Below are 15,683 nucleotides of genomic sequence, written 5' to 3'. Positions count from 1 at the left end.
TCCTCTTTTTGAAGACTTGCATCAGACAACAATTACAACTCCCAAACTGATTGAGTGAAACTTCCCCGAGAGCAGAGATGAAAGGATAACACCACACAGACACTAAACATGTGTAAAGAACGGTACCAAACTACAGCAACCTGCGCACACTGAAAACTACAGCAAGTGGATTAAATCAAAGGTGTAACAAAGACAAAGTATAATTTAAACTGAAGGATCTTGACATGAAATGTGTGTATGTATATACACACTGAAGCAATTGAATTCCAGAACATGAGGCACATAACTTTAGCATGCAGCAAAAAAACACCGACCTTCCACCAATAGCAATTTCATGATTCAGCAACAATTTGTTGACACTCCTCAACAGCTCAACAACTTAAGGGCTAAAGAGTACAAAAAAAATGTTTCATATAAATGTTGACAGCACTGGAACATTCGAACAAATAAGTGCAGCCATGGCACTATATCGCTACAAAATCATGCAACAGCAAGTATTCAGTGCAGTAGATAGCGAACAGCAGCAACTGCATCACCTTTGTGCTCCCTCAGTGTTCTCTCAGCAATCTTCTTGTCCAACTGCATAAAGTAGCAAATGAAATACTGTTGTAGGTTGATCGCCTTTCTTCAAACAGCGAGAAAGGAAATATATTCACCTCAAGTTCATTAGCGATGATGTCTACATCGATGGGATTGATCTTAACAGCAGCCAATTCTTTCTCCCTGCCAAAAGAACACAATCTTAGCTTATATATATATATATATATATTAACATCATGGTTAATTAACTTAAAAGAACTCTTTCCTTCATGGGTATATTAACATTAACCCCAACTTGATTATATCTTGATACAAGAGAGCCTCCACCCATGCAAGAATCACACCAAAACTGAGTTGATCCTAATTCCTAAACTTGAGACCAGGGATTTAAAGAGACGCCTGGCCGCTCGGGTGAGGCAAGGCATGAGTGCCTCAAGCCTCGACCAAGCGGCATGCTTCGGTGAAGCGTCACCTGGGCGCTCGCCTGAACCCAGGCACCTCGGGCAAGCGCCTGATTGAACTAAAGCGTTCAGTTGAACAGTAGCTTAGGTGGTTCGATTGATCCAAGCTATATAACCTGTGCACGCAAACCCTACCCCCGTGCCCCTCCTCGCACGATCCCAAGACATAAACCCTATGTTGTGCGCAGCAACTGCCTTCGCTGTCGTCACTTCCTTTGTCATTGCCTCCGCCACTGATACACAGGACCAACGCTTCCTCTACCGCCAATGAACAAGTCCAAAGCTCTAGCTTTCGTGTGCAATTCCCTCCACCGCCACTGCTTCCATGTGCACCTCCTTCCACCATCGAGGGAGAGGACCACAACTTCCTCTGCCACCGATGGATTCATCTAAAGCTTCCTCCGCCCATGATGTCACCGTCCACAGTTCCACTATTGTCGTTGTCACCATCCGAAGCTTTCTCCGTCCCTACTACTACCATCCGCAGCTTCCTCCGCTATCGTTGCTGTCGTCTGAAGCTTCCTCCGCCACTACTGCTACTGTCGTCCGTAGCTTCCTCCGTCACTACTGTTGTCATCCGAAAGTTCCTCTATCACCGCTGGCCTCTCCTTCCCCACTTTCAACCGTCAATGACTCTTTTCTCCCCTTTAACTACTATTAATAGTAGATTAAATACTATTAACAGTATATTGTTAACTATTATTATCATATAATAATCTCTATTTAGATTTTAGCATTGCTAATCTCTATTTATTAATTAAATTTTTATTTTTTAATATTTTAAAGCGTCTTGCTACGCTTGGATGAGCACCAAGGCGAGCGCCTCGAGCATTTTCGGACCTCGGCGCCTAGTGTTTTTAAATCACTGCTCGAAACCAATGAAATAACACACCTTCTCTTGAAGCTTAAGTAATTACTGCTATGACCAACTGGAATCATTAGGTGGTTTTACATCCCACATGTTCCATCTTCTAGTTTCATGGCACATACCCATTTGGCCAATAAAGAGGCTTAGCTATTAAAAACCATAAATTTTTAATCACTGCAGCTTGGTTCCATTCTCCAAGATCCTTAGTCCCTAAATCACCTCCTGCAAAGGGCTCCTGCACCTTCCACGCAATCAAGCTTATTTTCTTCTTGATTTCTGCTCCTACCCAAAAGAAATTTCTGAACATTTTTTACACCTCTCTGGTACTCTTTGAAGGAGCAAAAATACACTACTTCAGCATACTTGCCTGATCAAACAAGATTGAATTATTGAGCCAAAGATTGCCTGACTAAGTAGTTTTGGCATACAGCTTCTTTCCTGTGAAGTACTTCTATCCAATTGCAGTAACAATAACTCAACTCAGGAGAAATCAGAGGAAGTCCTAGATAATTAACAGGTAGTAGTTCCTCCTCAAACTTCAGAGATTGCAGGATATTTGTTTCAGAATCAACACCACCAAAGAATATGTTGCTCTTCTCTGCATTCAACCGTGTCTGACATTTGCAGAAAAGATTTTACACATTATACAATATATTAACAGCTTCTGAATTCCCATCACTGAACATGAGAAGATCGTCAGCAAAGCATAGGCGGGTGAGATGAATTTTATTGCATTTTGGATGAAACATTGTAAACATTTTCCCATCTCTATTATCCTTAAGCGATCGGCACTCCATTGTTATCAAAAATAAAAATGTGTAACCTGTCATAATCTATCATGTTCCATTCATAAGCATAGGGCTTCCAAGTAGTTAAGCATGGTCATCATCCAGCACACCATTTTTAGGGAACCCAATATACAATCATATCTTTGATAAAATCTCATCTAATAGTCATAGGCCTTGTGAAGGTCAATCTTCATAGTGCATCTTGGAGAAACTTGTGATCACCTTTTATGATCTTCTAGACTAACATCACATTTTCTATTGTTTGTTGTCAGGGACAAGGGCTGTCTAATTTAAGCTAATTAGTTTTCTAATTACAAAAAGTCAAAAACTATTCCTATTTCAAGATAATCTTTGTAATACATTTATACATTACAATGCAACATGAAATTGGCCAGAGATCACAAAAACTAGCTGGGTGTTTGAGTTCGGGAATGCCGTTAGTGTAGTTGCATTGACTTGCCTTACTAACTTCCTGAAGTAACTCCTGAACTACATTAATAACATCTGGGCCTACAACATCTCAACCAATTCCATATAACTTTGCTTTGGAAGTATCGACCTTTGATGCTTTGTCATCCTTGATTGAAGATACAGAATCCTTTATTTTGGACTTGATCAGCCTAATTAACATGTTCGCATACTTCTCAGCAAGAGTTGATCTGGCAACCAAAAGATCTTGTTGCTTGGCTATTCTATTGCCATGGTCTCCCTATCGCCATGATACATGCCCAACATATCTTCAAAAATATTGAGCATTCATGCTCGATAACAGTTTCATCAGTAACATTTCTCAATAATATTGAGAAATACTTGATTGATGTTCCTTCTAGCATTCATCACAAAAAAGAACAAAGAGGTACTTGTATCACCATTTAGAAGCCATTGCATTCAAGATTTTTGTCTATAAAAGTATTCTTCAAATATCATTAAGTGCACGTATTCCAGCAAATGACATCTGTCTGTTCTTTTGATGTCCCCATCCATGCTTCTCAATCAATTTTGACACCATAAATCTTGCAACTAAGCTCTTTTTTCCTGCACTCTCAATGTAATGTTAGAAAAATAATTCTTACTCGGACACTTCAATTGTGCCATAACCTTCTCTTCTTTTGAATCAGAGGAAACAATGTAAATCCTCTAATTTGTATGCTCCAAGCATCTTTGACCATGGGCATAAATTTCAGATTATTAGTCCAAAGGAGAGAGTCCTGTCCATACTGGAATTGTTCCTCTCGTAAATCTTCGTTAAATCTGATCAACACTCCAAAGGCATAACAACAAAGGGTACCTTTCAAAGATGCAAGAACTTATCTCAAGAACTGTGTTTAGCTTCAGCATTTCGACCAACAAAAATAAGCATCTTACGATTACAATTTACAATTTGACTTTAGCAAATTTTGCCCACTTCTCAGTTACCTATTTAGGCATTGTCAAATGTATCTTCAAAACCTTAAAAACATAATCTTAAATGGTATTTATCCATTGTGCTTCTCCGACCTCCACTCCTTGTTCTATAACAACAGTTCCATTGTCAACAACACTTGGAGGGCAATTCAACTCCAATCCATGAAAATTCACATTAATAACCATCAGGATTCGTTTCCAATGCATTGTAGGATTCCCATGTTTTTCAATCCAAATGGAAGATTCAAGTTTTAAGAATTACCTTGTTCAGCTCGATTTTTCAGAATTCAGATCTGATGGAAGAGACTCTCATGTTGAATCCATCACTTTCACGTTATGTTGCGTCAAAACTACTCAGTGGAACAGTTTCCCTCTGCTTCCTTTGAAGTCCCCTTCAACTCCAATTCCAAAGAAGTTTGAAACTGAATCATAGATCATAGAGGAATCATGTCAACCTTCTGGATGCACTAGCAGATCCCATGAAAGTAAACCTTCACAAATGCACAAGGTCTCAATCACGAGCTCCTCCTAAAGGCAAAAGATATCGCCTTTCCTGCTCATCACAGCTCCCTAAACTTTCTTATAACCAAAGTATAGGTTTACACACTTAAGTGGTGCGTGAATTGGAGGTGGTTAGAAAAGGCTAGAAAACACTGTTGCAAGTCCAATCAAGATAATATACATGCAAATATGATCTTTAACTCTCTATCAAAAGGATTAGATTTTTCCTCAAATTTCACAAAAAAAAGCTGTTAGAGAATAGTTAGACGAACTTATATATACTGACTGTGGTGGCTTCATGAATTTGAATAATCCTTGTAGTGTCTTTGGTAGAAAGTTATAAACGTTATTATTAATTAAAGCAATTAAAAACGTAAGCAGACATAATTTGTACAACAAGAAGAATTTTTTTTTAGTTAAGCGAAAAATGAAGCCTCAGGTGGCATTCACTCACCGCATCCTCATTGCGTTCCAATCAGCTTCTTTGGATGAAGCGAGAGCTGCCATGGCCTGCAAACACCATTTACAGCATCAAACTCTTTAAGAAAAAGATTAAAAAGCTCCGATTTTTCCTTTCCCCTTCCTTCGTATGACAGTTTCGAAATGAATTCCGAAATGAAGATCAAGTGCTCAATATAGTCTCATTCATGCGAACCATATAAAGGGAGAAAGACATCAGATTTACGATTATTCCTCGTATAAGGACCAGAGACATGACTCATTTATCCGAAGGAAACCGATGAAGAAAAACAAAACATGATCATTCCTTGGGGGACAAAAAAAAGGAACGGAACAGAAAAGAAAAGAAGAAGAGCAGAATAAAGATATGAAAATGAGACAAGAGACCGATTGGACGCGGGTGGAGTCCAGTTGACGGTCTTCGACGCGATCGGTGAGCTTGTCGAGGGCTTTGCTCTGCTGCTGCAAGTCCTTCGAATCCACCGCGGCCACCGCCGCCGCCGCCGCTTCCTCTCCCCCCTCCATCTGCGCTTCCTACCGCTAGGGCACCAAGTCACTGGCCGGCCTCAGGCAGAGCGAATAGACACAAACCACAGAACGAGAAACACAAATAGCTTTATGCATACCCTCAAATTTTACCACTACATATAGGGCATTTTATCGAAAAAGCCCCCTCGTAATACGCTTTTACCTCAACGTTTGGTTGTTACCAACGCACCCTGTTTTTTTTTTTTTTTTTTTTTTTGAGGTTTTGATTAAAATATTTTTAATAATATCATAAAAAGATGATATTTATCCTTTAGAACAAAGTCAATTTTTTTAAAAAAATAAATCGAATCAATTCAACTACATCTTTGATTTTTTTTTAAATTATTCCCACTTCCACTTCGTCTTGTTCTCTCACTCCGTCATCTCTTTTCTCTCCTCACATTTTAAGTAGGTTATCTATTACACTCGTTCATAGAATATATTAAAATATATTAATTTTTATATAAAAATTAATCATCATAAATTTATATAAAAATAAAAAATTTATTAAATATATAAGCATCTCATTTTAGTAATTTTGAAAAAGTTTCGATATACATAGTAAAAATTTAAAGAATTATACTTGATTATATATTCAACCAAAACATATCATATTTTAAAAATTAATTAGTCTAAATTTATAAAACAAAAAATAAAAAAATTATATTAATTATATTATTATTTTACTTTAGTAGTTATGGAGAAATTTGGATAGGTTTGATGAAAATTTAATAAACCACACTAGATCACCAATTCAACAAAAAAAAATATCATATTTAAAAATATATTCATCCTAAAATCATAAGAAATTAAAAAATATATTAAATATTTTAGAATCATGTGCTAGTGATTTTAAAAAAGTTTGAGTTGGTTTGATAAAAAATATCTTGGTTATACTCGTGTTACACTTAAATTATACTCCTTAACAGATTCAATAAAATTGAACTTTATTCATTGTGCTCGAACCTAATCCAATCCGAAATAGATCATATGATGCCTAAATCGAACCGAACCGAACCAACCTACAGATCTATGGCTTGAAATTGTCCAATTCAAAGGCACCATTGGAATTTTAAAAAACACCCCTTGATAAAAATAATTAATTATAGGGGTGCCGTACGATAAAAGTCTAATACTAAGAATTTTTTTCTAATAAATTACTCTAGTGTATATGTATTTTTTAAAAGTTTTATTTAATTTACTAAAAAATCCCTCATGTAATAAATTTTATATAATTTACTAAAAAATTATATTCATCAGCATATTCAATAAAATTCAACTCGATTCATTGTGACCAGACCTAACCTAATTCAAAATAGATCATGTGATGCTTAAACCGGAACCAATATGCAGATCTATGGGTTGAAATATCCAATTCAAAGGCACCATTGAAAATTAAAAAAAAAAGCACCCCTTGATAAAAAAAATAATTATATGGGTGTCATATGATAAAAATCTAATATTATGGGTTTTTTTTAATAAATTACCCTAGTGTATATATTTTTTAAAAAAATTATATAATTTACTAAAAACCTCTCATGTAATAACTTTTATATAATTTACTAAAAGATTGTACTCCTCAACAGATTCAATAAAATTCAACTCGATTCATTGTGATCGAACCTAACCCAATTCGAAAAAGATCATGTGATGCCTAAACCGGACCGAACCAACCTGCATATGTATGGCTTGAAATTGTCCAATTCAAAGGCACCATTGGAATTAAAAAAAAAAAAGCACCCCTTGATAAAAAAAATTAATTATAAGGGTGCCATATGATAAAAGTCCAAGGGTTTTTTCTAATAAATTACCCTAGTGTATATATTTTTTTAAATAATATATAATTTACTAAAAAACTCCTAATAGTAAGCTTTTATCGGATGTCGTTCTTGATTTTTATTAAGAGGCATCCATTTAAAAAAAATCATGATAATACCTCTAAATCGAGCTATTTTAAGCCGGACTGATCTGTTGGCCTGCTCGATCCAGATCAAGTCGAATCCCTTTAGATCATATCAATTCAAGTCGGATCCTTTCATATCAAGTTGAGTCGGGTCGGATCCCTTACATTCAAGTTACACAAAAATTACAATCAAGTTGCACTCGTTCACAAAATATATTAAGATATATTAATTTTATATTATAATAAATAGTAAAATTTTTGTTAGAATCATATTATAGTAGAATTTTGAAGTTTCGATAATTAATTACCCTTAAAAAATATTTAAAAAAATAAAATATTAAAATAGACTAGGTAATCAAATTTAACTTATTTTAATTTTGAGTATAACTAAGTTAATATATGAAATAGAAAATATAAGATTTTGTGATTAGTTTTATGATAAATTTAGGATAATTTTATATAAAAACTAATATATTTTTTATGATAACTTAAGTAGGTTTTTCAGTTTCATGATAAATTTAAAATAATTTTATATAAAAAATATATTTTTAATATTTTATGTGAATGAGCATAACTTGAGTAAAATAGTGGAGGACCGGTGAGAGAATAGGGGAGGAGGAGCAGGAGAAGTTGTAGGTGAGGAATAATGAAGCTACGGAGAAAGGGGAGGAAGTGGTGAAGTGGAGGAGATCATGATGGAGGTGGAGTGGGAGGAGAGGCAAGAGACAAAAGTGAAGTGAGAGAAAGCGACGACAATTGAGTGGGAGGAGGAAGCATAGGTAGAGTGGGAGGAGAATGAGGAGGAAAGGGTGAGGAGGAGGAAACCAATGGAAGGGAGATGTGGGAGGAGTGGGAGTGGAAGTGGGGGTGGGGATAATTTGAAAAAAGAAAAGAAAAAGAGAGTAATATAAGACTTAGTTAAATTAAATTGAATAGGTAAGGTTTACTTGATCTGTTCATCTAAAAATATTAGTTCGATCTTAAAGAATCTGATTTGTTCATCTAAAAATATTAGTTCAATCTTAAAAAATCAAGTCAAACCTAGTTAAATGATAATTACTATCTTTTTTATAATTTAATTGAAGATATTATGATCAAAGTTCATCTCCTAAAACTCATTAGGAGCTTTTTTTTGAAAGATTATCTTATAATTTTTCCATATAAATATAAATATATATATATATATATAACTTTTTAAATATTTAAATCTTTCATAGTACTCTCATTAAACACCTGTCTAATAATCATGGTCAGTATTAACTTTATCAAAATAAAATTTTAAATATTTTTAGATATTCTTTATTCTTTTTATCAATTAAAATAACTATATATATATAGGTTTTACATTAAAATATTAATATTATGTATATCCCTTTAAAAAATTAAGATTTTGCATATAGATCATTGCAAAATATTCAAAACTTTCATATTATTCTGGATAACAAATGTCCAATAAACTAAAGTTAACTACTATTAATTAGGATTATTGTTGATTTTTATAAAGTTAAAAATTTAAATATTCTGATATACTTTGACTTACTTTCATCAATTGTTTTACCTCTCATTTTTTTTAGTACTTCCGAAGTAGATTTTAATATAAATTTGAGTTTCAATGTTATTATGCTTATGATCAATTGATTGGGATTAACTATAATGATACTTGTAAGTCTTTGGGTTTTGTAGGAATGCATGCATTAAACTCAAATTTAGAAGTGTAAATACATAAACCATTTACATGATATTTATATATACAATTTCACCAAACTTATGATTTAAAATGACAAAAATATTCCTGTTATTCTATGATTTTTGTTGTAACTAATGGAATTTGTTTGTCGATATATTTAATGCATGATTAATTAAAATGTAAATTTAGTTTAGGTAAATGACAGGAAAGAGTTATCACATAATGCGAAAAAATGTAGATTAAGAAGCAAGGATTAGAATTAGCATTTATTAGTTAATATAGATAATACTCATCTCCTTGCTCAGCTTTAGAGAGAATTAAATCAAGTTAGGGCATTTTACCTTCAAAATAAAAGAGGGGTCACTTGCTCCCCCTCCTCTTCCCCCCTCCGGCTTCATCGCAAACCCTTCTTCTTCGTTGTCCATCGCTCCTCCTCCCTCACCACCTACCTTTCTTAGTCACAATGGGAGTAGGCAGGTAGAGCAATGGCAGAGGTCGAGGTACCAGAGGTTTGTGCAATGTTGATTTTAACTTGGTGCCCAGCGACTAAGGCGGCGAGGTCGAGGCGATAGCAGAGGTTTGGTCGCACCTGGAGGAGCTCCGACTCAAAAGGATGGTGGACGTTAGCCGCGAAGAGGTGTCAGAGGCGCTTGTCCATGCCTCCGTGGAGGCGACCTTGCTGAAAGAGAGGGATAAGGCTGTCGTTCGCGGGCGCGACGGTGCATAGAAGTCGCCTCCGTTTGCTCCCATTGCAACGAGGAAGGATGGGCAACAGAGGAGGAGAGGGTAGGAGGGGGAACAGAGTAGAAGGAGGAGGCAACGGGCGATGGGAAGGGTGGGTGATGGAGGAGGAGTGGGAGGAGAAGGGAAAAGGGAGGCGGGAGAGGAAGCGATGAGTATTGTCGCTCACGGTGGGAGCAGGGGGCGACGGCTGGAAGCGATGTTGGTCGAGGTCGTAATTAAGGGAAGTCTAATATTAAAGATTTTTTTAGAGGTAAAATTCTACATCGAGTTCACTTCATTAGGTAACTAAAGTCGACATGATCGACTGTACCAGTCACAATACGTAGTCAGTGTAATCTCTCCATGTCATCTCAGGCGCGTGGTTCCCGCTGGACCATTGGGCCTTTGACTCATCCACGTTCCTTGGATGTTTGTTGGGTGTCTTTGTCGAGTGACTGAAGGTTTGATCTTAAACCAACCACGGGCCACAATGGTGATTAGACCGCGTTAGGATATGGGTTACAAGCACCGAGGCGCTTTTCTATTGGTCAAGCCATGACTGGAAGTATTAATCCTGTGGGTTGGCGTTTGGGTCCCGCTGTCCGTGCCAACCCAAGCACCGAGGCCAAGTTGCGGTTTGGGTCCTAACCGGTATACATTATTATAATATTACCTCCCATGTGGGACCCACTCCGTTAAAGTGCCCCTCCATTTACCACATGAAATCTGTACCAACGGTTTTCGCCAGTAGACGCTGTGTTTAAATGGGACCCATATTCGCCAATTTCTCAGTGGACAGGGTGAAGTTGTGGGGCTCTCTGTGGGGCGGGATGCGCGGCGAAAGCTCCACATAACGGACCAAATTCCCCTCCCAAAAGCCGCCTTGCCTACTCGTCCTCCGGCCACGCTATCCTGCGCCGTCCCCGGCTAACCTGCGCACCCCTCACTCCGTCCTGTCTTCACTTCTTTGCTCTTCTCTCTCTCTCTCTCTCTCTCTCTCGAGGGTTGGTGGGATTGAAGGGGAGGGCTGGGACTTGGGTGTTTTGGCGCGAGATGTGGGATGCTGCGACCGCTGATAAGGCTGCTGTCGTCGCTCTGGAGGCCGTTTGGCAGGAGAGGAGGCGGCGTCGGCGGCGGGGGTGGTGACGGGGTCGCCGGCCGGGCGGGGCTCCTGTGGTCCCGTGACCTAGGCCGTTGCGCGGGAGGAGAGTTCTCCATGGCCGTGGTCCAGGCCAACCGAGTCCTCGAGGACCAGAGCCGGATCGAGTCCGGCCCCTTCGGCACCTTCGTCGGCGTCTACGACGGCCACGGGGGACCCGACGCCGCGCGATACGTCTGCGACCATCTCTTCGCTCACTTCAGAGGTAGCCTCTCGACATCTTCCCCTCGATTTTCTTGGGAACACTATGCTTCTTTTTGTAATCTTCTCGTCTGACGCCCAATTTTGATAAAAGTTGTTCTTTTTTGGTCTTTGGTTACTTAACGGTTCATTTTAGGAACATTCATTCGTTGAAAATTGCAGTAATTAGTGCATTTTTCATTCTTTTAGGAAATTTCTTTCTTTTCCATAGTCTATATACTATTTTCTTGAATATATGATATTTCTTGTGGGTTCAGACTCAAGCGGTAGTACAAGGTCGAATTGGAATGCCCGGATCTAACCCTAGAAGAAGATTAATGCACTGCTTTTTTCTTGTGTGCACCTTAATTTTCATGTGAAGTTTGTGTACATTGCCTTTGTCTACTTTATTGCATCAAACCTTGATGTGTTCTATTTAGTTTCACTGTTTTGCATTTCTTATGTAAGGGCCTCCAGCTTCATGGCACGACACTAGTTTAGTTCTGGAAGGCCATGAACAAAATAAGCTTGATGAGAATTGGCATATGACTTCTTCATAGAACCGGAACTGTGTTATTATGAACTTCAATTATTGGAACTTCATCTTTCAAAGGTTTACATCTTCCACAGGCTATCACGTAGGCATGTCCAGACGAAGGAATGTCACCTTCACAGATTTAATTTTATTTTTTGCTTGAATAATCCTTGAAACACTTGAATGTCATTTTGACACTTCAGTTTAGGTGTTACAATTACTTGTAAAATGAGATTATTATTACAGACATGAATCACCTTCTCTCTTAAGCTAGATTTACTTCCGCAGTAGAAAGTTTAATTTTGGACCAACTTCTTTTTCCTGAGTTTCTTATGTTTTAGGCCTTTTTGTTGCTTGCAGTGCTTGTCAGAGTATCACAATTTCCTTTCATTAGTTGCCTTATATGTCTATATGAATTAGCTGAAATTTTTACTTAGATTCATTCTTTTTTGATAGTTTGCCAAGTCAATAGTTGCTGTCTCGATGCAGAAATTTCATCTGGACCACAGGGTGTGACGTGTGATGGCATTCAAAGAGCCTTTCTAGCAACCGAGGAAAGTTTTATTGCACTGGTTTCCCAGCTATGGAACACTCGACCAGATATAGCAACTACAGGCTCATGCTGTCTTGTTGGTGTTGTCTGCCAGCAGACCCTTTACGTGGCTAATCTTGGTGATTCTCGCGTCATTCTTGGAAAGAAAGTTGGCAGCACTGGTGAGATTGCTGCAATATCATTATCAAATGAGCATAATGCTAATGTGGATGCTGTAAGACAGGAGCTTCAGGCACAGCACCCAAATGATCCACAGATTGTCATCCTTAAACATGGAGTTTGGAGAATCAAAGGCATCATACAGGTCAATCTGTTGCAGCGTTTCCAGATATTTTTACAGTGCTTCTGTGTGTCTTACTAATGATTTTTCCCTGGTTTGATTGCTTGAATCTTCTTTGTGTTTTAGAACTCAATGTTTTTAACATTTGCTTTTTCCTACTTCCATTATGTAGTAAGTAGTATTTAAAATATTTAGAGAACATTGCATATGACTTACCTGCAAGAGATTTCAGGGTTTCATTTAACCCACCTGATATTTGATTTGTACTTTACCTACATCATATATCTCTGTTTTGCCACATTGCTTGTTCCCTCACCTTTTGCCACAGTACTTCCATTGCCCCCTTGATGTCTATTGTAAAGGATAAGAAAATCTATAGCCCTATCTATGATTTTAAAATCACAGGAACTTGTATGGTGACAAATACTACAATTTGGAGTGAGACAAGAGCTCGATAATTGGTATTTCTTCCATTGTCCTCCAAGTCTTTTAGCTATCTGATTTCAACATTATGATTTGGAGAGGTGGGTTGTTGCTAGGATGTGAGGCATCAGGAGAGTGTCTTGCAGCAGGATGGCGAAGTGGGAGGGACACTAATGAGTAGGAGACATTGACAAACAAAAATGTCTTTGATGAGCCCTGAAGAAAATAATATGAGATTTTGAATAGAAGTGGTATATTTATTTTCAGGTGATAAGAGTATATATTGTAGTAGTGTTAGGAAAGCTAGGATAATAGAAAGTTTCCTAGGAATTCCCTTGATTTATTTACTTATATATTAATGATCTGTTTTAAGGTCTTACCTTTTTGCAATGCTGATGAATAACTAACTTTACTATGCATATACAAGATAATCTTCCACAATGCATGTTGTCTTGATAATTGTTGCGGTTGATGAGAGTATCGTTAGAAATTTGAAATTAATTATGCAATCAAACTTTAGAAACAAAATGTTTTAAATTAAATAGAAATATGGCCTAATATATGTAGTATCATGTCAGCAGTGCCAAGAGAAGCTTCATTGGTACAGAAATGCCAAGAAAAGAATCATTGGTATAGTTAAAACGGATTGAAAATAAGTAAAAATTTAGAAATTTGGGGTTTGTTATTTAAAAGAATGGAAATATTTATAAAAATAGTGTTCACAGTGTTAAAGTTGAGATAGTTGAAGAAGAGGACATCAAAAGTATTGTGTGATCATGTGCATCCCTTAGATGAGAGGAAAAAATTAGACAATTGAAAGGTCAATTACATTTTATGGGTTGAAATATTGGGCATTCATGAAGGAACATACACAAAAAGTTAATAGTCCTAAAATGATGATGTTAATATAGATGTGTCAAATCACATTCTTTGAAGAATTAAGAGTTCTGATTGAGAATATAATTTGTCATTTGATAAACATGAACATGTTTAAAGGCTACTTATTGATGCACTGGTCGACTGCTGTTCCTTGCATTCAAATTATCAAATTACTTTCTGACCTTGAAATGATTTTTGTAGTTTAATTTGTATGATAAATTGCAGGTCTCTAGATCTATAGGTGATGCATACATGAAACATTCCCAGTATAACAGAGAACCAATCAACCCAAAGTTCAGAATAGCTGAACCCATGAACATGCCTATCTTGACTGCGAATCCGTCTATTATGTTTCATCATCTTGAACAAAGTGACTCTTTCCTCATATTTGCTTCAGATGGTCTATGGGAACATCTAAGTGACCAAAAGGCAGTTGAGATTGTTCACAGTCATCCACGTGCAGTAAGCATCTTCACCTCATTGTTATTGCTCGTATCATCTCATGCTATTTGCTTTTCCTTCTATCTTTTCTTTAGTTTCTCTTATGAAGAACATTCATGCATTTTTCTTTATATTAGATATTTCTTTTCTTTGTTTGAGTAATATCAGGCTGAGTGTTATACATATCCTTAATGCTTACTTATATGGACATATCAGAGTTTTGAAAATAAAGACAATCTGTAGTCTTATATGAGTCATTACTTACTCTTGGCACAACTGAAGCTCTTTATGGAGCCTTACTGATGCTGTTTTTGGAGTGCTTATCGTACTTCTAGAAGTCAATTGCATATAAAGATAGAGTAGAGTGCAAAATATTTGTATGAACAATGGAGCTACATCACTGTCATATGCAAACTGCACTCTCTTCTTTATATTGAGATGTATAATTATAATCAAGCCTTTAACCTTCACCTTTATCAAATTCGTTCTACATGCCAAAGTTCCAGGATTGATTTAACATACATCCCAAATCCCAATCTGAATTTAACTCACATTCTGCAGCCTTATTCCGTCCTTCATTGATTGACATTGTATCTAAATGTTTTTCCCTGTTTTGCTTTTTGTATTATTATTTTTCATGTTGTAGGGAAGTGCAAAAGGTCTCATTAAAGCTGCTCTCCATGAAGCAGCAAGAAAACGAGAGATGCGATATTCAGATCTCAAAAGGATTGACAAGAAGGTCCGCCGGCATTTTCATGATGATATTACTGTCATCATTATATTCCTTAATCATGAGACGGTTCAAGATCACATGCAAGTTCCTCAGTTTTCAGTTCGAAGTGCTTTGGATCATTGAAGCACATGAAGAGTTCTTTCAGAATTCCAAAACATTCTCTAACTGATGATCAACACAGCCAGCATTGAAAGTTTCTTTATTTGGAAGATTGATTGCTTTGTGGCGTTTTAATGACCATGAAAAGTTTGTCATATTTCTTTTATTATAAAAGCATTTTTTTTACCTTGTATTTAAACTGTTGTGCTGTCAGATACATAATTTCTTGACTTTGGATAGCAATTTCAAATAAATCTGTTCTTGATGTTTTTACTGTATTTCCCTGCTCATCCTCTCTCTTCCTTTTGTATTATCGAAGGGTGCCTGTGATGCTTTAATAGAGTAGATTTGCCATGCAGCAGCATTTTAATATCTGCAGTTCTCTGCATAATGTATAATATTTAGTTGAGTAATGGACTCTGGCAGTTTATTGGGTTATCAAGCTTGGGTGATCCCTTGTCTTTTTTCTTTTCTTTTTTGTTCTTTAAAATTTTGCCAATAAAACAATGCTTGCACCATTGCCACCTGTGTAGACATCT

General features: G+C 36.8%; 2 protein-coding genes across 3 annotated transcripts; one reads left to right on the top strand and one right to left on the bottom strand.

Moving 5' to 3' along the window:
- Window positions 1-287: 287 nt before the first annotated feature.
- On the bottom strand, window positions 288-5,621 carry LOC135596902 (uncharacterized). The gene is made up of 4 exons (XM_065089165.1): window positions 5,409-5,621; window positions 5,017-5,072; window positions 657-723; window positions 288-579 (listed from the first exon to the last, which is right to left on the bottom strand). Exons 1-4 carry the CDS (start codon window positions 5,544-5,546, stop codon window positions 499-501), a joined length of 342 nt encoding a protein of 113 aa, XP_064945237.1. The 5' UTR covers window positions 5,547-5,621; the 3' UTR covers window positions 288-498.
- Window positions 5,622-10,752: 5,131 nt separating this feature from the next.
- LOC135596894 (probable protein phosphatase 2C 42) lies at window positions 10,753-15,422 on the top strand. Of its 2 annotated transcripts, none has more exons than XM_065089150.1 (4): window positions 10,753-11,226; window positions 12,226-12,593; window positions 14,097-14,333; window positions 15,002-15,422. In XM_065089150.1, the coding sequence occupies exons 1-4, from the start codon at window positions 10,923-10,925 to the stop codon at window positions 15,212-15,214; spliced, it is 1,122 nt and encodes a 373-aa protein (XP_064945222.1). In that variant the 5' UTR covers window positions 10,753-10,922; the 3' UTR covers window positions 15,215-15,422. The 2 variants fall into 2 exon arrangements, with proteins under 2 accessions (XP_064945222.1, XP_064945230.1); XM_065089158.1 differs by having other exon boundaries at window positions 14,959-15,422.
- Window positions 15,423-15,683: the final 261 nt, after the last annotated feature.

The sequence above is a fragment of the Musa acuminata genome, chromosome BXJ1-2, assembly GCF_036884655.1.
Source record: "Musa acuminata AAA Group cultivar baxijiao chromosome BXJ1-2, Cavendish_Baxijiao_AAA, whole genome shotgun sequence".
NCBI classification, from domain to species: domain Eukaryota; kingdom Viridiplantae; phylum Streptophyta; class Magnoliopsida; order Zingiberales; family Musaceae; genus Musa; species Musa acuminata.
This window is presented reverse-complemented; position numbering and strand designations above follow the sequence as displayed.

Excerpts from the sequence above, each read along its gene's own strand:
- LOC135596902 (XM_065089165.1), bottom strand. The coding sequence starts at position 5,546 with ATGGAGGGGGGAGAGGAAGCGGCGGCGGCGGCGGTGGCCGCGGTGGAT. Across the intron at positions 5,073-5,408 it reads ACTCCACCCGCGTCCAATCG|GCCATGGCAGCTCTCGCTTC; the intron begins GTCTCTTGTCTC and ends TGGTGTTTGCAG. Across the intron at positions 724-5,016 it reads TGGAACGCAATGAGGATGCG|GGAGAAAGAATTGGCTGCTG; the intron begins GTGAGTGAATGC and ends TTCTTTTGGCAG.
- LOC135596894 (XM_065089150.1), top strand. The coding sequence starts at position 10,923 with ATGCTGCGACCGCTGATAAGGCTGCTGTCGTCGCTCTGGAGGCCGTTT. Across the intron at positions 12,594-14,096 it reads GAATCAAAGGCATCATACAG|GTCTCTAGATCTATAGGTGA; the intron begins GTCAATCTGTTG and ends GATAAATTGCAG. Across the intron at positions 14,334-15,001 it reads TTCACAGTCATCCACGTGCA|CAAGAAAACGAGAGATGCGA; the intron begins GTAAGCATCTTC and ends TCCATGAAGCAG.